This window comes from Delphinus delphis, chromosome 6 (assembly GCF_949987515.2).
Source record: "Delphinus delphis chromosome 6, mDelDel1.2, whole genome shotgun sequence".
NCBI classification, from domain to species: domain Eukaryota; kingdom Metazoa; phylum Chordata; class Mammalia; order Artiodactyla; family Delphinidae; genus Delphinus; species Delphinus delphis.
Window position 1 is genome coordinate 80498684 of NC_082688.1, and position 23605 is coordinate 80522288.

The 23605-nt window shown below is 37.8% G+C and overlaps 1 protein-coding gene across 2 annotated transcripts in view; it reads right to left on the reverse strand.

The window, feature by feature from the left end:
• UBAP2 (ubiquitin associated protein 2) overlaps nt 1-23605 on the reverse strand; it is a 115508-nt gene that overhangs the window by 28579 nt on the left and 63324 nt on the right. For both annotated transcript variants that reach the window (XM_069540777.1, XM_060014899.1), the window contains exons 6-12: nt 23503-23580; nt 16101-16155; nt 14557-14660; nt 10072-10137; nt 5345-5397; nt 2261-2328; nt 56-248 (exon numbers count right to left, since the gene is read on the reverse strand). In XM_069540777.1, coding sequence (XP_069396878.1) covers nt 56-248; nt 2261-2328; nt 5345-5397; nt 10072-10137; nt 14557-14660; nt 16101-16155; nt 23503-23580 — 617 coding nt within the window. The remainder of the gene's footprint in view (nt 1-55; nt 249-2260; nt 2329-5344; nt 5398-10071; nt 10138-14556; nt 14661-16100; nt 16156-23502; nt 23581-23605) is intronic.

The following is a 23605-nucleotide window of genomic DNA, read 5'->3' on the forward strand; positions in this document are numbered from 1 at the left end:
CATTTGCTCATGGGTACATTCCTTAAAATCCCATACTGAAATAAAAGTGAGTTACCAGACTCTGAGGTGGATAGGGATTGACAGCAGTGGAGCTGCCAGTCCCTTGTGCCATCTGACTGTTGTGCTGAGAATTTGTGAAGACAAGGGCTTGGCCAAAGCCCTGCTGTTGGGAAGTTTCAAAGGAGTTGACTTCTGAGGCTTGACTGTTGTGAGGAACAGGCTTCTGGAGCAAGGCTACCAGATCAACACTAAGCAGACAAAAAGCAAATGAAGAATGAGTCACAGGCAAATCTCACCAAAAAAATGAATTTGAGAAGGGAGTCAATATTAAGTAATAAGTTCATGCTAAAAATAATCCCAGTGACGAAAACCTTTGGAAACTGGAGTTTAAGGGAGCCAAAAGCAGGGAATCAATCATCCGCCACACACTCCTCCTCCCCAAAAAGGCATACCAAGGCACAGAGAGTGAAACAGGGCTTTGCAGAGAAGAGAAACGAAAAGGTGCATTAAGATGTTTCCACAGAAATGGCACAATGACAAGTGATTTGAAAACCTGGAGCAACTGAGTACACTTAAACAGTTCTCTCAAGTTTGGCTTGTTTCCTTTAGAATATTTGGCTCCCTTTATCACTTGAAACCAGTCTCTCTTAAACTTCCCTAAAGGAGAGTGAATCCATATTTTTGAGGAATGAGGACCAAAGCCGTACTAGACCACTGAAGCAGTCTGACATTTATCATAAATATTCCTATAAGTTCTGCATTCTATCCAATAATATATTTACATTTATATAAATCTCATATAATTTCTCTCTTAAATATTTAGGAAAAAATGCACAATGTATTAACAAATACTCTGTTAACTAGGATTCTTATAATGTCCCCAGAAAGACAGAGATCCAAATTTGAGAATCATGGTCTTAAAACCTGAAAGCATGAGGAAGAAGTGATCTTCCAAGTAATATACTACTTAACATGGGAATGAGCCACTAATTTCTCCACAGGATGACCTAACATGATAATTTGCTCCATTAAATCTTTTTAAAGGCCAGTTCCCAGGCAGTTCTCCTAACGGAAACTCTCACCATGCCAGTGAGGCGGATTCTGGAAGGTCAAATAATTCAAAACTCACTTGTGATATATAGCAAAGTTCCTAGGCCGAAGTTTCTCTCCTTATCCACTACCAACTCTCATGTTCCCATAACCGGATTGAAGTTATGGGATCTAGTACTTTGGACCCCAAGTTACTGTTCTAACTTATGACAGACTAATTCTAGGGATACAAATCCATGGTGGTTATATTACATATGACCCATCTTAAAAGTTCCATTACTAAAAAAACCAGAACCAAGTTCGATTCCAAAAGATTGATAAGACATATGCATGAAAAACAGTCCAGCACTGTCTTCTGAAAAATAACCACTGAAAAGGTCCATTTCTTATTTTTTAAATGAAAATGATCCTATCAAATTCATTGAGTACTAAATACAATGCAGAAGTTATATCCGTTTAAGGAGAAATTCTGAGCAATTCACAAAATATATTGCAAGACATAACCTTTGATCGTTTTTATTTCCCTATAATGAAGTCTTATAACCATCACATTTAGCAAGAGATTGAGCATGTTGGGCTCAAAACTGTCTTCAATGCTCAGATGTCATATATATCAAGGCTCTCATCCTTCTAGATCACTGCATTTTGAAACCATAATCAAAGGTTTTTAGGATGCAAATAAATGCTTTTCAATAATTCAATTCTGCACACTTCTAACAATGTTTCTATTACCCCAAAAGCTCCTTCCTTTTCTGTAATCCATGAAATCAGTAGATTAAAACTAGTAGAACCCATATAAAATGAGAAGTTTGTACTACCCTGAGAAGATCTAAACAAATGGTATTATATGAAGAAACCAAAGGATAGTTCTGTTAAGTTTATTTGTCAAAAACAGTATGCTTACAAAAGTAAAAAAAAGAACCATTAAATAGATTTAACATTATCTCTGTCACAAATTCTAACACAAACATAATCGCTATTTTAATTCATCACTGATCACAACAAATTAGGAAATGATGGAGGCTCTGTCAGCTCACCAAGTAAGTTAGGGATAAAATAAAAGTCTCACACAAAGAAGAGAAAAAACAGAAAGAGAGTCAAGAAAAGGGTAAAAAACAGAAAGAGATCTGAGGAAGAAAACAACTCTCCTGAGACAAGAAATTTCAATTATGCTTTGACTAAAAAACAAAAGGTGGGGGAAAGCGTTTACCTTTGCCCAGGTGTGACAAGATGCTCTGCTGGAGCAGATGAGGAAGTGAAGACCTTTGTTTCAGAAAGCTGTTATGAAAGGATTAAAAGTATTTTAATCTTATTTTAATCAAAATGTATCAAATTCCTGACAATTTTTAGTCACTGGTACTCTTATTCTAGTTCACCCAAAAGGTGGTCAAAGGAAAAGAAATATACAAGTGATTATGGCACATAATTTTCTTATGGTGAAGATAAATTTAGACTGATAATCCCACAAAAGAATTCCACATCAGTGAAACAAGAAAGTGAAGTAGTAAAGCCAGACCCTTGTGCCATAGTTCAAGTCCCAGTTTCACTATTCTACTTCACATTATATAAAATGAGAACACCAATAAAAACCACCACTAATGTTACTATAAACTCCAAAAAGGAGTAGGAAAGTTTGAAAGGCAAAATAATTGACGTTCTTTCCCCAAACACAGATGGTTTTAGTATTTTGTTTATTAGTAATAGGTTTACTAGTCATAGATTTCCTTACTGTTTTTATCAAAATAATTTTATTGAGGTATAACACATACAATAAACTGCGAATATTCAAACCGAATAACTGAATGAGTTGTGTCATATGTATACTCCGTGACACCATCACCAAATCAAGACAATGAACGTATCTATTACCCTAAAAGTTTGCTCCTGTCCCTGTGTAATCAATTCCTCGAGCACTCACTTTCGTCCCCAGGAAACCACCGGTATGTTTTCTGTCACTACAGATTAGGCTGTATTTTCCAGAATTTTAAGTGGAATTTTTTTAAACATACAGTCTTTTTTGTCTGACTTTTTTGACTCAACATAATTGCGTTGAGATTCATGCATATTGTTTTAAGGCACACAGGATAAAATTTCTTGAAACCTCAATTGACATTATTGAAAGGCAGACTCTTTTTATGTTTTCAAAGTGGGGCATGGACTTTTAAAGGCCGATTTTGTTGATCTAATGACATAATGTGAAAAATTAATGAAAATGCTATTCGAAGACTGCTGTAATTCTTAACAATGCTAAATGTCTCAGAACTCTGAAACCCAGCATAAAATCAGACTTCCTAAGACACTGATATTAAGGCAGGGGCAGAGCAGACAGTAGATGTTCATTCTCCATAAAAACAAAAGTGCTGAATTGATTATACTGTTTCAACAAGAAAGGCTTATGCTATGCTGCACCCTAATCCAAGGTAGTATCTTAAGAATTCTAAGGAATCCATTTTTGCCTTAAAGAATCTTACAAATTAAATTAAGACAAAGACAGAAGCAATTAAGGAGTAATTCTATTAAAAGTAACAATAGAGTAGATTTAAAGCCTTGAAAATATTAAGTTCAAGGAAAATGAGAACTACATTTATCACTGAAATCCTATCTAACCCGGTAGAGTACAGAAAATTGCAGTTTTCTTCTCCTAAGCTCTAGAAGGAATTTAGGATTTGCATTTTAAATTACTCACCTTTCAATCACCATTACTTTGTATATGTCAGAAAACTCTGAAGTAATTTTGATATTTCCCGAGAAAAGAAGATGCCCAAATTCCCTACTGTAATTCTTTTCAGTAATTATATTGTGATTCAATATGGTCTATACAGCAGAATATTACTGCCTATATGTGTGTACATTTGAACTGCTTGTTAGCAGATTTACATCGTAAGACCTCATCTGAAGCACAGAAAAATCCCATCAGTTAGGCATGACAGTTATTATGATATTCATTTTGGGGATGAAAAATAGGAGGCTCAGAAAGGAAAGATGCCTCATCTGAGGTCAACAGGTCAACCCAGCTAGAATCTGAATACGGGTCATCTGCCCTCTGACAGCCTGTTGACTTTCTAACCTGCCTACTGACCCAGACAACAGGCAAGGAGATATAAAGCTTTTAGCTCTGGAAGCCTTTTTTTCTCCCAACAAACTCTTAGCAAAAATTCTAGTAACACAAAACATTTAAAAGTAGGACAGCTCTGTTTGAAATAAGGTATGGTGTCCACAGGCTGCTCACTCTCACTTCCTATCATCACTGGTACCATCCCTCCACTGATTCTAATAGCCACCCATCTAACTCAGTCTCCTCAGATTACACGTAACAGAGAGCCTGCTGACATCATACCCCAAGGACTTATGGTTAGTATGTAGCAGAAGAAAATAAAAAACCCTAAATTTCCCAAATTCCAATCAAATGAGCATCTTTCTTTTTCATGCCCTACCCAGCTCATTCCCTAACAAGTCAGATAAAATAGTGCTAAAAAGAAAGAAAGCACAAGTGCACTTTTGTTTCTTTTTAAAAACTGTTTGTGAGTACAAAATGGGGAGAGGGGGAATAATCTCAAAAAGAAAAATAAAATCTCAAAGTCTGGATCACTTTATGCAACTTTGAAGGTCAATACTTGTAAACCCTTTATTCTCTCCCTTCCAATGTCAGCTGTAACTAACATGTACATACTTTTGTTCTGGGCCTTAAGAGTGAAACAGAAAAATAGTTAAGATATCTTATGCTGAACACAGAACCTAGAGACCAACACTACCCAGAAGCTAGTACAGTATATTCAAAAATGTCTGTGGAATAAATGAATACAAAAAGAGCCAGTCTAGTTGAAAAGGGAATTGGTTGGGCCTAGAACCAGAATGATTTATTCAGGTTAATTTCAACTATAAACCCCAAACATAGACTGCCTCCTTTAATAAAAAGGTTATAAAGAGTAAGTATCGTTCACAGGCCAGGATAATAGCATCAGCTAGTTATCAGGCCAAATAAAACAAAGATAGAGAAAAAAAATGATGTCACTCCTACTTAACACCTGGTCTTTTTTTTTTTTTTGGGCCGCACCACATGGCATGTGGGATCTTAGTTCCCTGACCAGGGACTGAACCTGTGCCCCCTGCACTGGAGGCACAGAGTCTTAACCACTGGACTGCCAGGGAAGCCCCAACACCTGGTCATCTTTAAACGGTTGCTTTAAAACCAAGTTTCGCAAAAACCTGAAAACACCAACTTCCTTCTGAGAAGCATCTGCTAAAAAAAACATGGTAATCACAGAAGTCTGTGATTGTAAGTGTAAACACTTACATCTTCAGTCCAGTCTTCCGTTGTCCACTCGTCCACAGAATTCTTCCAGGCCCCTGTTGACAATCACAGTTTACACCACAAAGTCAAATAATGTCTGATTCCAAGTGGTTCTCTACTGTGTACGGCACAAGATATATCACATATACCATCAGCAATATACTTTACAATCCAAGAAATATGAGGCTCTTAATCTATCTCAAGAAAATCAGTCATGTTTTCAAATGCAAGTTGGCTAAGTACTATCCACAAAAACTCAAAAGCAATGTCTCAGATTGCTTTTGGATGATATCCAAGCAATTCTGCCTTAAAGAAAGTATGGCACAGCACAAACAAATATGTTTAACAAGGAGTTCCTTATGATATATATTATTTAAAAGAGAACACAATTCAGTATAAGGCAGCTCTGCTTTGGGCCCTCATTTCAGGTGGATTATCAAATTTAGAGAAGTATGCTTTTCTTTTCTTGGCTGTATTGGGTCTTCGTTGCTGTGCGCAGGCTTTGTTGTGGTGAGCAGGGGCTACTCTTCTCATTGCAGTGGCCTCTCTTGTTGTGGAGCATGCGGGCTCTGTAGTTGCAGCATATGGGCCCTAGAGCGCCTGGGCTCAGTAGTTGTGGCTCATGGGCTCTAGAGCACAGGCTCAGAGCAGATTCTTAACCACCGTGCCATCAGGAAAGACCCGAGAAGTATGCTTTTTATATTAGTTCCACTGTATGGTTTCCTAATAGGTCTCCAGCAAAGCTAAACATTAGTCCTATTCATATAAAGTCTGTGGCTATTAACTCCTGATAAGCAGGTACAGAATATGTGCTCAAACAATTCTTACAGAACAATCATTTATATATAAAACAATTAAATGCTTTAAAGAAAAGCATGAGTTCAGATATGCTGACACTAGTGCTTAGCGATTCTGTATAAGTATATTCCCATTATTTTATTTTATTTTTTTTGTATTTTTTTGCGGTACGCGGGCCTCTCACTGCACAGGCTCCGGACGCACTGGCTCAGCGGCCATGGCTCACGGGCCCAGCTGCTCCGCGGCATGTGTGATCTTCCCAGACCGGGGCACGAACCCGCGTCCCCTGCATCGGCAGGCAGACTCTCAACCACTGCGCCACCAGGGAAGCCCTCCCATTATTTTAAAGCATACGTGCAAACACATACCCAGATAAAATGCTTTTAAAAGGAAGCACACCAAGATACTAACTATAACCAAAATCATGAAGTGGGACTGTGAATGTTTTCAGTTCCTTCAATGGGAAGAAATAAGTTGAGCATCTGACTTACAATGAGGTTTGTGTGTGGGAAAAGGAAGGGCATACCCCTGAAGGAAAAAGGCAGATGAACAGATCTAACTTCCTTGGAATCATGTCAATAACCTAATAACTAAACTGATGGTGTCACCTAAGAAAAGAGTCCTTTTCTATGGAATGCTTTCAATAGGATGTCCCTAATTTGAGATTGATCATGGCAAACAAAAGTAGAATCTATGGATTTATGGAGCATGGCTCCTTGTAAAATACCACCCCAGATATGCTACTCTGTGATTATAAAACAGAGATGTTTCAAACCTGAAAACATTCTCTATTGTGTGAGAAACCTACACACACCACTTAGAGACATCACCTATGCTGTGGATTACAGGGCATATGCACTGCAGGGAAGAACTCCCTGCTCTTCTGTCCCTCTCAATTGCATGTATCCTTGAAATAACAGTAAAGCTTGATAGATAAAGGTTTCAATATTTTTTAAAATAAATTTATTTATTTACTTTTGGCTGCATTGGGTCTTCATTACTGTGCGTGGGCTTTCTCTAGTTGTGGCGAGCGGTGGCTACTCTTCATTGCAGTGCATGGGCTTCTCATTGCGGGGGCTTCTCTTGTTGCGGAGCACAGGCTCTAGGCGCGCGGGCTTCAGTAGTTGTGGCACGCAGGCTCAGTAGTTGTGGCTCGCAGACTCTAGAGTGCAGGCTCAGTAGTTGTGGCGCACAGGCTTAGTTGCTCCGCGGCATGTGGGATCTTCCCGGACCAGGGCTCGAACCCGTGTCCCCTGCATTGGCAGGCGGATTCTTAACCACTGTTCCAGCAGGGAAGTCCCAGGTTTCAATATCTGAACTGACAATCTGCTCCTTTGTTTTGGCTAATTTATCATATCTTTAAATGGTTTCCATAATTTCTCCAGAAATGTCACAAAACAACTATCAATTTATGTGCCCCCAAAACATCTCTTTGAATTAAAATATTTTCATAAACGAAAGCAGAAAAACTAATAGTTTTAAGTGAAGAAACACAAGGTGCAATTAGTCCCAGTCAGAAATCAGTACTGGAACCTGGATCTCCAGACCCCTGCACAGGCCTCTTAGCACACTGTACACAAAACTAAATGAATCCAACACAAGCCATCCACCTATAATTCAATATAATCTTCCTTTCTTAAGTACTAACTAGTGCCTTTCTTAAGTACTTATACATAATCTCCAACCTTTTACTATATTTCCTTCCAGACTTTTGTCTAAGTACATGCGTAGTTTTAAAAGTTTACAAGTGGACTAATTTCAAAGATGGCCGGTACATAGTGGTCTTGGTGCCACCTCCATCCAACTTACCCTGTGTTCATGCTGTCAAATTCATCATAGGAGACAGTACTCTAAAGACTACAAATTCTATAAAAAGCTGAGCCTCATTCTAAGCAGATTTAGGAACACTCTAGTCAAGAAATAGAAAAAGCCTCAAGTCATTCATAAAACTTTCACCTTCAAAGCAACTAAGACTATAACAGGAAACAATTTATGATGAATTTTCCTTAGGAACCTTTCATCATCAATCATCAACCAACTAATCCTGGGTTAAAAGCCTACATGTAAAGAAAGCATGATGCTAGGTACCAAAGTCATATCTCACTGAAAAGACAAGTAAAAATTTAGGGAGTGATCAGGGTAGTATATTACTGAATGATATATAAATTACATGAATCTGATTAATACACTGGAAATTTACAGGATGAAAAAGTTATGGAAAGCTAGAATGCTAAGAGAAACTTTATGGGGAAGATGAATCACAGCAAAAACCTTGAAGGCTGGAAAATATCTGAACAGATATTTAAGAAGGGATATTCGGGACTTCCCTGGTGGTTCAGTGGTTAGACTCTGTGCTCCCAATGCAGGAGGCCCAGGTTCGATTCCTGGTCAGAGAACTAGATCCCTCATGCCTCAGCTAAGAGTCCGAATGCCGCAACTAAGACCTGGTGCAGCCAAATAAATAAATGAATGAATTTTTTTTTTTTTTTTTTTGCAGTACGCGGGCCTCTCACTGTTGTGGCCCCTCCCGCCGCGGAGCACAGGCCCCGGACGCGCAGGCCCAGCGGCCATGGCTCAAGGGCCCAGCCGCTCTGCGGCATGTGGGATCTTCCCAGACTGGGGCACTAACCCGCGTCCCCCGCATCGGCAGGCGGACTCCCAACCACTGCGCCACCAGGGAAGCCCTAAATATTTTTTAAAAAAAACACAAAAAAAAGAAGGGATATTCCAGGGGAGAGAAACAATGATGAGGCATTACAAAAAATTATAAAATATTAAAATTAACCTAAAGTTCAGAACATCCTTTTTTTTCCCCAAAAAATGTGTAAGTTGTGGCAAAATACTTATAAAATTTACTACGGTAATCATTTTTTAAGTGTACAATTCAGTGATACTAATTTAAAACACACGTTCTTATACATGATATGTAAAGAGACTGGCCTACCACTTAGAGAGGAGTATTATGAAAATAATTAAAATGCAAACTTAGACATGTAGAAGAGGATGAGAAGCTGAGTACATTTACTTATTTTATTTCTACTTATTTCTGGCTGCATTGGGTCTTCATTACTGCGCGCAGCCTTTCTCTAGTTGCAGAAAGCCAGGGCTACTCTTCGTGGCAGTGTGCAGGCTTCTCATTGTGGTGGCTTCTCTTGTTGCAGCTCTAGGGAGCATGGGCTCAGTAGCCGTGGCGCACGGGCTCAGTTGCCCTGCGACGTGTGGGATCTTCCTGGACCAGGGCTCGAACCTGTGTCCCCTGCACCGACAGGTGGATTCTTAACCACTGCGCCAACAGGAAAGCCCCAAGTACATTTAAAAGCAGGCAGAAGACAACGTATGAAATTGTAAGCAGAAGTCCAACATGGTATGGTGTTATGTCAAGCAACAGAGGGGAAGCCCCGTGTCAGTAGCCAAGGTCAAGCTGTTGCAGTGACCCACCCTAGATACACGGACTCGAAAAACTACATGACATTAGATACAGAAGAATACAGAGTCAGGTCCTAAAATCTTATTTTGGAATATTAAAATTTTACAGGAAGACCTTGCTCCCCATTGTAGACCTACAGACCTTCACATCAAACATACGAGAAAAATTCAATGACATTAATTTATTTCTAGCTTAAAACAATAAATTTGAGATGTATGCTTTATGTTCAGTTTAACTTGACGTTAGCCCTCTATCAAAAGGACATATAAGGCAGCCTTACAGAAAAAAGGACAGCAGTGATGCAAAAATCTGTGTCACCTTGAAGGCCAATGTGAAAAACACTTCCATTATCAAAAGCTGATAATTACTTTATCAAGCAGTTGTAGAAATATAGTTTACAAACATTCATCTGATGAATTTTTATTAGCTAGCCTTGATAAAAATGGAAGATATTTGAAGCATTTTATCAGATTCTTAACTAAGAAATTAAAAAAAAAATTCATACCTTTGAGTCCCAAAGAATTTTTGTTTGGCAGATTCTGAGCTACATTTTGAGCATTTGATGCCAGTTCTGTGGATCAATGTAAAATGGAAGGTTTTAACATATCACAACAATTAAGGTATTCATCAGAAGAGAAATTGGTCAGCAAATTAAACGAAGGAGGGAAAGCATCAAACTAAGTATATGCTGTGTGTCCAAGGAAAAAGAAACTTACTGCAATCCATGCTATGACAGACTGCTATGGTCCAACTATGAACCTTAACAGCCAGACAGATCTTGAACATTCAATTTACATCAATTATGCTTGTTCTCATTCCCATGTTCACCAAGTTCCCTTCCCACTTGTCAAAGAAAACATTCCAATCTGTTTAAAAGGTATGTTTTTAGTAAATTTATAAATTAGCATTTTGACTACCCTTCAGTCTTTCTATTTTGGGTAATGTTTGATTCTGACTCTAGGGAATGGATTTGATTATTATCCTGTCAAGTCAGGTTTCTGAGCCTATGAGGCTGTGGGCTAGACTCAGAACTCTGGGTTATCAACAAGACAATACCATTCTGTGAGGCTTCTAGAGAAATAGCCAGCACTCCATCAGATGACATCTTTTAACTGTATTTTGCATCGAACACATTCTGCTACTCTAAATGAAAATAAGAGGAATGAGAGGGAAGAGATAAAGACAAAAGGAGAAGGAAGAAGAGATGGAGGAATATGAAAAAAGAAAAATAGCAGTTAATGGACTAATTCAACATTCTGTTTCAAACATCTGATTTAAAAATCAGTGGCGGTTATAAATAAAGCCACTATAAACATCACATGCAGGCCTTTGTGTGGGTGTTTTCATTCCTCTTCAGTAAAAACTTAGGGTTGGGATTGTAAGACTGTATAGTATATGTACACTTTCACACCAGGAACGTAGAAGTTCGAGTTACTCTGTCACCTTCACTAACACTTGGAACTGTCAGGTTTTTTTAAAGCTATTTTAATGGATGAAAGGTGGTAGCCTACTGTGGTTTTAATTTGTATTTCCCCAATGACCAATGATGATTAGCACATTTTTGTGTGCTTATTGCCATCCATATATCTTCCTTTGTGAAGCACCTGTTCAAATCATTTGCTCATTTTTCATTAACTTTTTATTTTGAAATAATTATACATTCACAAGAAGTTATCCTTCACCCAGTCTCCCCCTATGATTACATCTCACATAATTCCAGTAAAATATTATAGCAAAAAAACTGACACAGATACAGAATGCACATACCGTTCTATGTCAAGTTTGTATTGTGGTAAAATAATGTTTATGTGGTAAATAAAATTTACCATGCTAACCTTTTTTTTTTTTTTTTTTTTTTTTTTTGGTGGTACGTGGGCCTCTCACTGTTGTGGCCTCTGCTGTTGCGGAGCAAAGGCTCTGGACGCACAGGCTCAGTGGCCATGGCTCATGGGCCTAGCCGCCCTGCGGCATGTGGGATCTTCCCAGACCAGGGCATGAACCCGTGTCCCCTGCATCGGCAGGCGGACTCTCAACCACTGCGCCACCAGGGAAGCCCGATGCTAACCTTTTTAAGTGTACAGTTCACTGGCATTGAGTAATTCACAATGTGATATAACCAGTATCACCATCCATTTCCACAACTTTTCATTTTTTGTTCATTTTTAATTGCTCATTTTACTAGGTTGTTTGTTTTCTTCTCAACGAGTTGTGATAATTCTTTACCCATTCTGTATACAAGTCCCTTTTCAAATAGAGGTTTTAAATAAATATTTCCTCCTAAACTATGCCTTGCTCCTTCATTCTCTTTATTCTCTTCTGAAGAACCATGTTTTTCTTTTAGACTCATGTTTATTATGCCCTACGTAAGAAATTTTTGCTTAATCCAAGGTGGCTAAGATTTGCCCTGTATTTTCTTTAGAAGTTGTGCTTTCAGGTTTCACATGTAGAGCTATTATCCAATTGTGGTTATTTTTTATATACAGTATAATGTATACCACTGAATTGCCTTGGAACCTTTGTCCAAAACCAATTGTATCTGTGGGTTTATTTCTAGATTTGCTATTATATAATTGATCTGTCTCTGTGCTTTTGCCAATTCCACAGTCTTGACTACTGTACCTTTAGGGTAACTTCTTGAAATCAAGGAGTGTGAATCTTTGAACACTGTTAGTTTTCAAAACTGTTTGGGCTATGTTCAGACCTATACTTTTCCATAAAAATTTTAGAATCAAGTTACTGACACACAAAAAATTTGTTAGGATTTTGAATGAACTTGTACTGAACCTGTATATCAATTAGGGGAGAAACAACATGTCAATAATATTGAATCTTCCAATGCATAAACACTGAGTATCTTGCTCCCTTTTTGGGTCATCTTTGATATTTATCATCGTGTTGCATAATTTTCAACATATAAATCTTGCACATATTTTGTCAGATTTATACCTAAGTGCTTCGTGTTTTTGTACTACTATAAGTGGTATATCCTTCTGTTTATTAATGCTTCTTCAAACACTCAATTTTACATTTTACTGTAAGATTTTATAATTTATATTTTCATTTAGAAGTCTTATCTTGCACATCATTAGACTTCTTCATAAGCATCTGATATTTTTTGAGGCCACTAATTTTTTTTCCATTTTCTCTTTGTTGATGGTTTATAGAAATATCACCTGTCAACTATCTGCACTGTTTAAAGCTTCCTAATTAATTTCATTAATTTATCTATAGATTCTTTTATATCATTGCCAGAAATGACAGGTTTTTTCCTCCCTTTACCCTTCTTTTCTTTTTCAATCTTTGTTTCAGTGTTTATGACCTCTGGTACAGGGGTGAATAGAAATAATGAGAGTAATACTCCTGTTTCTCTTCAGTTCAACTAAATTTTTTGCCTTTATTTAAAAAAAAAAAAAGGTAAGAGGGTAAGAGTAGTGAGAGTAAGCCCCTTGATCTTGTTACAAAAGAAAAATATTCTACACATCACTATTAATTTTGAGGTCTGCGGTGACTTTTGTAGAAATCGGGAATGAATGTTGGGTTTTGTCAAATGCTTTTCCTTATCAAAATGATATGGAGTTTCTCCTTTATTCTGTTAAAGGGGTGAATAATCCTTTTTTTATTGAGATATAACTCATATAACATAAAATCCACACTTCTAAGGCAAAGAACTGATTGGTTTTCAGTATATTCACAAGGTGTACAACAATCACAACTACCTATTCCAGAATATTTTCATTGCTCCAAAAAAATCTGGCACCCGTTCCTAGCCACTCCCCATTTCTCCTAAACATTCCCAGCCCCCAACAGCCACCAGTCTACTTCTGTTTCTATGTATCTGACTAATCTGGATAATTTTTCTTACACATTCAGCCACTGAAGGACATTTGGCTTTTATGTGAACCTGTATCTTCCATTCTCTTGGGTATATATCTAGGAGTCATCTGATTTTTTAAATGTTAAACTTGAATATTAAGTATAAACTTAACATGGCCATGATACATTAGCCTTTTTCTAGTCTACTGAATTGATTTCCAATATTGTGACTTAAAAGTTTTACAGCTGTTTTGAAGAATGAGATTAATCTGTAATTGCAAATGTTAGCAAAAAATTTATTGACAAAGTATCTTCTGATGATTTTTAATAGCTATAATATTAATTATAATAGATTATAAAGATAATTAATATCAATATTCCTTTTCTCATTCCTACAACGAATTATATGTTTCTTCTGTTTCCCTTGATAAGTCTCACAATAAACTTATCAATTCTATTGATACTAGTCTTTTCAAATTACTGTTTTTATAACTTTCGTTGGTCCTCTTGATAGTATATTTGATTTCTAGTTCGCTGTGCTTCTGTGATGGTGGCAACTGTCTTTTTTAGCTAATTATTGAGCTATACTTTTATATTTTGGGTTATAATTCACGAAGTGTCAAATTATGTTTTTATAAATATAATCACAACAGTTAATATATATTATCAGGAAAAAATCTTCAAACGAGCTTTACTAAATAAATAAGCCAATTAACAAGTATTTATCTGTGAATTTCAGTAAAGAAATAATCTTAAAACTGCAGGACACAGAAAAATCTGCAAAAGCAACTGTTGCCCTAAACCCATCTATCATCATCTACCTCTTTATCTGGCCAAATTTGTGTTCACCATTATGAATGGTAAATACTTTGTTTCAAGTCTTGCACTAAGAAATTCTATATATCCCTGACACTGAGATTTGAGTGTGGGTTTGTACTGCCTTACACAGATTTATTACAGCCTCTTCTTCAGAGTGCAAAAGGGGTAAACCACATACTTTATCGTCAATGAGATTTATAAGTGAGAAACTTTGGAGGTAAGAAGCAGCTAAGAGTAGTCTCAGAGGTAGGACAGCTGCCTGTTTTTCATTCTTCTCCACCAGCACACTTTGATGTCATCTTTGTACGTTATGAGCTCAAACAATTAAAGTACATCTCTGGTGAGAACAGACACTTACCAGTTCCCTCATCTGCACCATTCTGAGCAGCTTCCCAACCTACTGGTTTTGTCCCACACCCATCTATAGATGGAGAATCTGAATAGTCCGCAGGGTTAAATGTCCTTGGGTTTGAAATAAAGAATAAAGGCAAATCACAAAATTAACTGTACATCATCTTCCCCGAAACAAGCCCTGTCCCTTCTAAGAACCACTATAAGAAACTTCACCCTCCTTCTCCTATTTAATTACAGCCAACTCTTCTTGCCATCGGAATGCAGATCTTCTGAAAAGCAGAGGTTGCCTAGAACCTTCCATACACTCTTGTATGATGCTCCTACTTCCCTAAGTTGTTGTCCTCTGCATCCTAAAGCAAGTGTGGAGACCTATAATAGTTCTAGGCAGGGTAATGGCTCTAATGAAAAACTCACCCACCCCCTCCCAACTAAGCCTAGACTTAAATAGGCAATAGGTCTTTTCTTCCGAAGTCAGAATCCAATTTTGGATTTGAACCTTTTACAGTAGAAGTATATGATTCTTTTTGTTTAGATGGATGTAAATAAAAAGAAAACGTTTTGTTCAGTGCCTCTTTTTAAATTAAAATCCTCAATACCCACGATTCAGATGTCTAACTAGAGCCAAATTAAATAGCACTGCTAAAATTTTCACAACAGAATTAAAAAAATTTTTTTTCAGCATTATTGGGGTGTCACTGACAAAAAGAACCACAAGAGTATTTTTTAAAGTAGACAGCAAAATCCACAAAATCGTTTAAAGCTACTGGGTTGGGCACATACGTTCATATGTTCCGGCCAGTTTGCTCCCTGTGTTTTCATCCTTCCTTTGTCCACAGGGAGCTCAGGCAGAAAACAGAGATGGCAGGAGTCACCACCTGAAGGCAGTGACCCCCAACAGTGCTGCCCTGGAGATATGGAGAAACAAAGGACTTTTCCTTTCTTGACTGTCATCTACTTATGGCCTCTATAAGAAGCTTAAAAACTTTTTATAAAGATCGGGGGGGAGCTAATGTTTTGGATAACAGCAAAAAGTGAGAGAACCAGAAATAATGAATAAATAACTGATTATACCATCTATTTAATAACAATATACTCATCCTTCACAATTCAAGATAAAAATGATTGCTTTTCATAAAAAAACAAAACAAAAACATTTCATTTACTTACCATTCAAAGATAATTGCTGGATTTACCAACATAACTCTCTTAAGCAATGGTTTTCAACTGGGGTGGCTGTGCACCTCCCTCCCAGGGAACATTTGGCGATGTCTGGAGACATTTTTGACTGTCACAACTTGAGGAGGGGTGCTACTGGCATCTAGTAGGGAGAGGCCAGGGATGTTGCTAAACATCCTACAATGTAAAGGGAACCCCACCACCTCAACAAACTATTATCCAATCCAAAATGTCAATAAAGCCAAGGCTAGAAAACTGCTCTAAGGCCTACTGCAATACAATTTTATTTGTGTTATTTTGCTTTTTCAGTATTGTCTCTTTAAACTACAGAAGGTAATTAATTACTTCAAAAATAGGATGGCTAAGACTTACCCCATGCCTTGTGTTGAGAATCTTCCTGCCCCTCTCCCTCTGCCACGTCCAAACGCTTTTAAAGAAAATATAGTGTAAAAATAATACTTATGTCCTACACAACTATAATTCTACCGACTTCATCCCTTACACACCTACCCAAACATTACTGTCATTGTTCCTAACAGCACCAACATTCCCAACCAGTACACCCAATCTGCTGGTCCCTAATGACACAAATATCTACAGTTATTGATCTCAAAGGATAGAAAAGAATTTAATTCTGCTTGTACAACACTTGTCATATTTAGCAGCTTAACACGGGCAGGTTTTATATATATATATATATATATATATATAAAAAATTTATTTTTGGCTGCATTGGGTCTACATTGCTGGCCGCGGGCTTTCTCTAGTTGCGGCGAGCAGGGGCTACTCTTCATTGCAGTGCGTGGGCTTCTCATCGCAGTGGCTTCTCTTGTTGCGGAGCATGGGCTCTAGGTGTGGGCTTCAGTAGTTGCAGTACGTGGGCTCAGTAGTTGTGGCTCGCAGGCTCTAGAGCACAGGCTCAGTAGTTGTGGCGCATGGGCTTAGCTGCTCTGTGACATGTGGGATCTTCCCGGACCAGGGATCAAACTCACGTCCCCTGCATTGGCAGGTGGATTCTTAACCACTGCACCACTAGGGAAGCCCCTGATGGTGTTATTACATACCATTTTTAATACTAAGATTCTGACTGATGACCAAAAGGGCAGCAAACAAGAGAGCGAGCAAGCAAGAAGAAACAGTTCTATTCAGTGACTCTCCAGTTTTTCTTAATCGAATACTAAATTGTGGATTAAAGACCTAAACACAAGAGCTAAAACTATATAGCCCTTAGAAGAAAATATAGAGCAAAAGCTTCATGACACTGAATTTGGTAATGATTTCTTGGATATGACACCAAAGACTCAGGCAAGAAAAGGAAAAAATTAAGACTTTAAACTGGCGTATCAAAAGGCATGAACAGACTAAAAAGAAAACCCAAAGAATATTTACACATTCTACATTTGATAAGGGAGTAACACTGAGAATACATAACGAAATTCTACAACTCTCTAACAAAACAAATAACCAGATTAAAAAATGGGCAAGGGACTTGAATAGACATCTCTCCAAATATAATATAAAAATGGTCAATGAGCAGATGAAAATATTCTCAACATCACTAATCATTAGGGCAATGTGGCACCCATTACAATGGCTACGAGTGAGAAACAGAGAAAGAGAGAGAGAGAGAAGAGAAAATAAGTGTTGGCAAATATGTACAGAAACTGAAGCCTTTGTACACTGTTTCATGGGAATGTACAATAGTGTAGCCACTGTGGAAAACAGTTATGGCAATTGCCCCCAAAATTAAAAATAGAACTATATGATCCTTATAGCACAGAGAACTCTGCTCAATATTCTGTAATAACCTAAATGGGAAAGAATTTGAAAAGAATAGATACATGTATAGGTATAACTGAAGCACTTTGCTGTACACCTGAAACTAACACAACATTATAAATCAACTGTAGTCCAATATAAAATTTAAAAAAAATTTTTAAGAAAAAAAAAAAGAATTATATGATCCTGCAATTCCACTTGTGGGTATACGTATCCAAGAGAATTTGAAAATAGGGTCTTGAAGAGATACTTGTACACCCATGTTCACGTTCATAGCAGCCTTACTCATAATAGCCAAAAGGCAGAATCAACCTAAGTGTCCACTGATGAATGAATGTGGTATATACATACAATGTAATATTATTCAGCCTTAAAAAGGAAGGAAGGGGTTTCCCTGGTGGCACAGTGGTTAAGAATCTGCCTGCCAATGCAGGGGACACGGGTTTGAGCCCTGGTCTGGGAAGATCCCACGTGCTGCAGAGCAACTAAGCCCATGCGCCACAACTACTGAGCCTGCGAGCCACAGCTACTGAGTCCGCATGCCACAACTACTGAAGCCCGTGCGCCTAGAGCCCGTGCTTCGCAATAAGAGAAGCCACCACAATGAGAAGCCCACACACCACAACAAAGAGTAGTCCCCGCTCGCCACAACCAGAGAAAAGCCCGCACGCAGCAACGAAGACCCAATGCAGCCAAAAATAAAATAAATAAATTATAAAAAAAAAAAAACGGAAGGAAATTCTGACAAATGCTACAATGTGGATGAACCTTGAGGACATTTTGCTAAGTGAAACAAGCCAGTCACAAAAGGACAAATATTTCATGATTCCACTTATATGAGGTATGTAAGAGTACTCAAATGCAGAAAAAGGTTGTTGCCAAGGGATATGTTAGCCATGCTAATATAACTAAATGTATATTTAATCATGTACAGTTAACTTATCCAGTAGTTCAAGTTAAACTATTAAAAGATACGGTCTTAACAAAAATCTACCCTATCCCCAGAGACAGGGGAAGAGACGGAAATGTCCTAAAAAGTGGAAGAATTCTAATAATGCATATTAGTGGCTACTATCTATTTTAACACTGTCGAAAGGCAAAGGTAAGACTTCAGGTAAGTCTAAAAGAAGGTTGGAAACTTGGGTTTAAAAAAAAACAAACTTAACTCTAAGAAGAAAGCTTTCAATGACCAAGTTTTGGCAAGACTCCTTACAGTTAAGAGAGGTGGTAGGGTGGGAGGAGGAGAGTCATCATGTAAGAAAACGAATTCACAGGACATAAAACACTTAACTGTAAAAAAAAAAAAAAAGCAAACAAACTTTAGTATGTCCATACAATGGAATATTATTTGGCTATAAAAAGAAATGAAGTATTTATACACGCTACAACATTGTGCTGATATGTGGTAGAACATCAATGAATCTTTAAAACATTAAGCTAGGTCAAAGAAGCCAGTCACAAAAGAGCACATATTGATAGATTCCATTTACATATCATATGTCCAGAACAGGAGAATCTATAAACACAGGAAATAGATTACCGGTTGTTTACTGCTGGGATGGCGGGGGGAGGGGGAAGTGATGAAGGAATTGGAAATTGATACTTAAAGGGTATGGGATATTCTTTTTGAGGTGATGAAAATGTTCTGAAATTGATTATGGTGATGGCTGCATAATTCTAAAAATGTACTAAAAACCACTGAATTATGCAATGTAAATGGGTGAATTGTACAGTATGTAAATTACATCTCAAGAAATTTTAGAAGGCGATAATAAACACTGTTACCAGTGAAGAAAACAGAGAACAACACAACTGCTCTTGATTAAGTGCATTCATGTGCACCCATTCAGTGGCAAACTGTGTGACAAAAGGAATATTTAACAGTGGTTAAGTATTAAGAAAATAGGGGCAATTTTTAAAAAAGGATTCTGCTAAAAAATCATTAAACAATTATCTAATACTTGAGCCAGAAAGCAAGATGTACATGAAAGAGAAGAAAGGAATTTATAAAAGAAAAACATATCCTCAGGCCAAAAATTCAAGAAATCCTCCAAGTCCCCTGGAAAAAGTCAGTATCAACTAAATATCTCCATGTCTCCAGAGAGCAGTAGCCACACCCAAGTATGAAACACAAACAAGCCAATTATCTTAAGTAGATTTTAAAAAATCAAATCCATCTTCATGTACATTTTAGCAAGCTAACAAAATTGTTCTTTCCTATTCACCTGGCTAGTTACACTACCAGTAACATTGTTATCTGTGTATATACATTTTCCTATACTGTTATCTGATACAAATAGCTGTTTTCACCTAACAGCTCGGAAGAGAGACCTGGGTTCTTATAATTGAGAAAAACAACATTAAAGTAAATTATCATAAAGAATAAACCAATGTTATGATAAATGTTAACCTTTACTCATAGAGGTCTATCTAGTGACTCTGCACTACATCTATGTTGAATAATTGCTCAAGTTTTTAATTGTTTAATATTTATGTCTAACACTGAGAGCCAGAGTAGAAAAGTTGCCCATTTCCCTTGAAAAAAGCCAAAACACAGAGAACAGCTAACCACCTCTAGTGGAGAAGGCAAATCTAAAGAACAGATATCCCCCCTGGGGCTGAACATGTGCAACCTAAAGAAAAATAAGAAGATAGAAAGCAATCCCTTTCCTTCACCCCCAGGAGACTGTAAGCAGGGCTTTGATAACAGCAAATGCACCAGAAACTGTGGGCTCTTGAATTTATCACTGCACACTCTGGGTCATGATCTTTAAGATACTGAGTAGTTCTAAAGTTTTTTGTACAGACAAAAGTTCCCAGATTTTCAGGGCTAGTTCAATGATCAAGATGGTTGCTGTGTTGACCACAAGCTGCCCACCTGTCCAGAGACCTGTTCAGCCCACAAAGAGAACAGGGCACTCTGGGGCTTGTGGCTCAGAGACTTAGGACTCAGGCAAGTTGTGCCTCTTTGTCCCTGGGTCAGGGTTTATCCACAGAGATAGGAATACGTCTTCCCCAATCGCAAAGTAGCGTAAATGAGTCAAATGACAACAGCAAATGCCGCAGGGACTCAGTGAGAAAGAGATCTTATTTCGAGTCTTATCCTCATATCTCATATATTAGCTTTTCCTTAGCAAATAAGTCTGATTATAAATGTGTCACAGTAATTATTTCAGGAAACAATTAATGGATTCTAATACCAGCGAATAAAATTCTGATGGGAAAACGGTTATTTACACAGTCTCAGAGCACTCCCCCCCCCAAAATATGTATTAATTACAAAGAATGAGGGAGTAACTTTACAAAGGAGAAACTTAGCAGAAACCACTTTCCTTAACTAATCAAAGTTAACGTCACTAGCAATGGGATAAATCTGCATCATGTACACTCTAACATGAGGTACAGCTATATCATTCTGTGGCATTCCGGCCAAAAACTGGTAACATGAATCTAATCATGAGGAAACTTCTCAGTTTGCTAATCAAGGACATTCTACAAAAGAGATACTTCCAAAGTGTCAAGGGCATGAAAGACAAAGAAAGACTATTCCAGATTGATAAACTGTTCTAGATTGAAGGACACTACACAGACATGGGAACTAAATACTGTGTGTGATCCCAGACTGGATCCTGGACCAGAATATTTGCTTTTTGTTATAAAGAACATTAGCAGGATAACTGGAAATTTTTGAATAAGGCCTATACATTGTATTGATGGTAATTTCGTGATTTTATCATTTTAAGGTAGCTCTTTAAGGCAATATATTTTTTCATAAGAGTTACACACTAAAATATTAAGGGGTAAAATGGCATTATGTTTGAAATGAACACACAAGGGTTTCAGAAAAAAACAGTAATATGTACATACAGAGAGGAAATATAGCAAATGTAGCAAAATATTAAAGCTTGGGGACTCTGGGTAAACACTATGTAAAATTCTGCTGTACTTTTTTATTTCAAAGTAAAATGTTAAAACCGCACCCTAAGCACTTATATGTATATTTTATATTCCAGTGAATACATTTTATTCTGTGAAAAATCTAAGTTGTTCTTCATGTTTGCACTAGCTAAGCTGATCCTTCTACACAGAATGTTCCTATCCAGATTTTCACATGGCTTTCTTCCTCCTCACTTTAAATACCATCTCCTCAGAGACCTCCCTAGGTCCATCTAAAGGAAACCCTATTGGCAGTTGATCACGTCACCAATCATTTTCTTAAGTAAGTCGAACAGTGCTTTTACTTGATTATCTCTCCTCCTTCCCCACTAAGGATGTGAGGAACCATGTCTTATGCACAGCAGTATCATCAACAATATAACAGGTACCTAAGTATCAGTTGTTACGTTAAAGACTGATATGTAACCCCAATGTCATAAACATGGATTTTTTTTCATGGACCCATATTTAGAGGCATAATAATAATATTACTATTCAATTACAGGAAATAACCTAGTTGTTCAGCAACTTATTTTAGAGCACTGCATTTTGTAAAATACTTTTTGTACCATGACCCGAGAAGGCATTATAGAAAATTCAAGAATTAAAACTAGAATGTCAGCACCTAGTAGGTGCTCAACAATTAACCTTTCAGTTATATTATATAGGCCATATTCATAAATTAGTTTCCCTGGTGGCGCAGTGGTTAAGAATGCACCTGCCAATGCAGAGGACACGGGTTTGAGCCCTGGTCCAGGAAGATCCCACATGCCATGGAGCAACTAAGCCCATGTGCCCCAACTACTGAGCCTGTGCTCTAGAGCCTGTGAGCCACAACTACTGCACCTGTGTGCCACAACTATTGAAGCCTGCGCGCCTAGAGCCCGTGCTTCGCAACAAGAGAAGCCACCACAATGAGAAGCCCGTGCACCACAACGAAGAGTAGCCCCCATTTGCCGCAACTAGAGAAAGCCCACGTGCAGCAATGAAGACCCAACGCAGCCAAAAATAAAAATTAAAAAAAAAAAAGTTAGCTGAGTGGCTTGATTATATTGTAACTTCTTGATTATATTGTAACTTCTTATATTGTAACCCAACACAGCCAAAAATAAAAATTAAAAAAAAAAAGTTAGCTGAGTGTCTTGATTATATTGTAACTTCAAAAGCCAAGAAGTTTCATCCTGGAACACAGAATTATATTATTTTTTTACTAACTAACATGGCACATGATGAAGAACTTTATCAAGAATACTCCCAATCTGAGTTTGAGATTGGCATGTACACACTACTATATTTAAAATAGATAACCAACAAGGATCTACTGTATAGCACAGGGAACTTTGCTTAATATGCAGTAATAACCTAAACAGGAAAACAATTTGAAAAAGGATAGATACATGGGCTTCCCTGGTGGCGCAGTAGTTGAGAGTCCGCCTGCCGATGCAGGGGACACGGGTTCATGCCCCGGTCCGGGAAGATCCCACATGCCGCGGAGCGGCTGGGCCCGTGAGCCATGGCCGCTGAGCCTGCGCGTCCGGAGCATGTGCTCCGCAACGGGAGGGGCCACAGCGGTGAGAGGCCCGCGTACCGCAAAAAAAAAAAAAAGAAGTACAACTAGAGAGAAGCCTGCATGCCACAACGAAAGATCCTACATGCCTGAACGAAGATCCCGTGTGCTGCAACTAAGACCCAATGCAGCCAAATAAATAAATACATAAATAAACATTAGAAACAAACAAACAAAAAAGCATCATATGGTAAAACACTTTACTATGGGTAAAGTCCAACATAGGAGAATTAATAACTTTTTGGTCAGAGTTTCAAGTTTTAAATTATTCATAGAAAGGGCCTTTCTCAGCTCATCTGAAAACAACCAATAGGTTTCCTCAAAATTACATAATCCAAACACTTCATTCATTGGCATCAGTAAATGAATCAGAAGATTTCAGATCAACCATTCTTTCAGAGTACACTGCCATGGCTTAATGTACTGAGTATATGAACAGCCTGCCTCCTTCTCCCGATCACAAGCATCTCCGTCCGCCTTATTCTGTCTTACCTCTACCACGAGCTCTCTTGCCACGGTCTGAAGGCTTGTCCCCTTGATTGCAATCAATTCCATTCTCTTCACCTCTAACTAAGGAAGAAAAAGAGCACCCCTT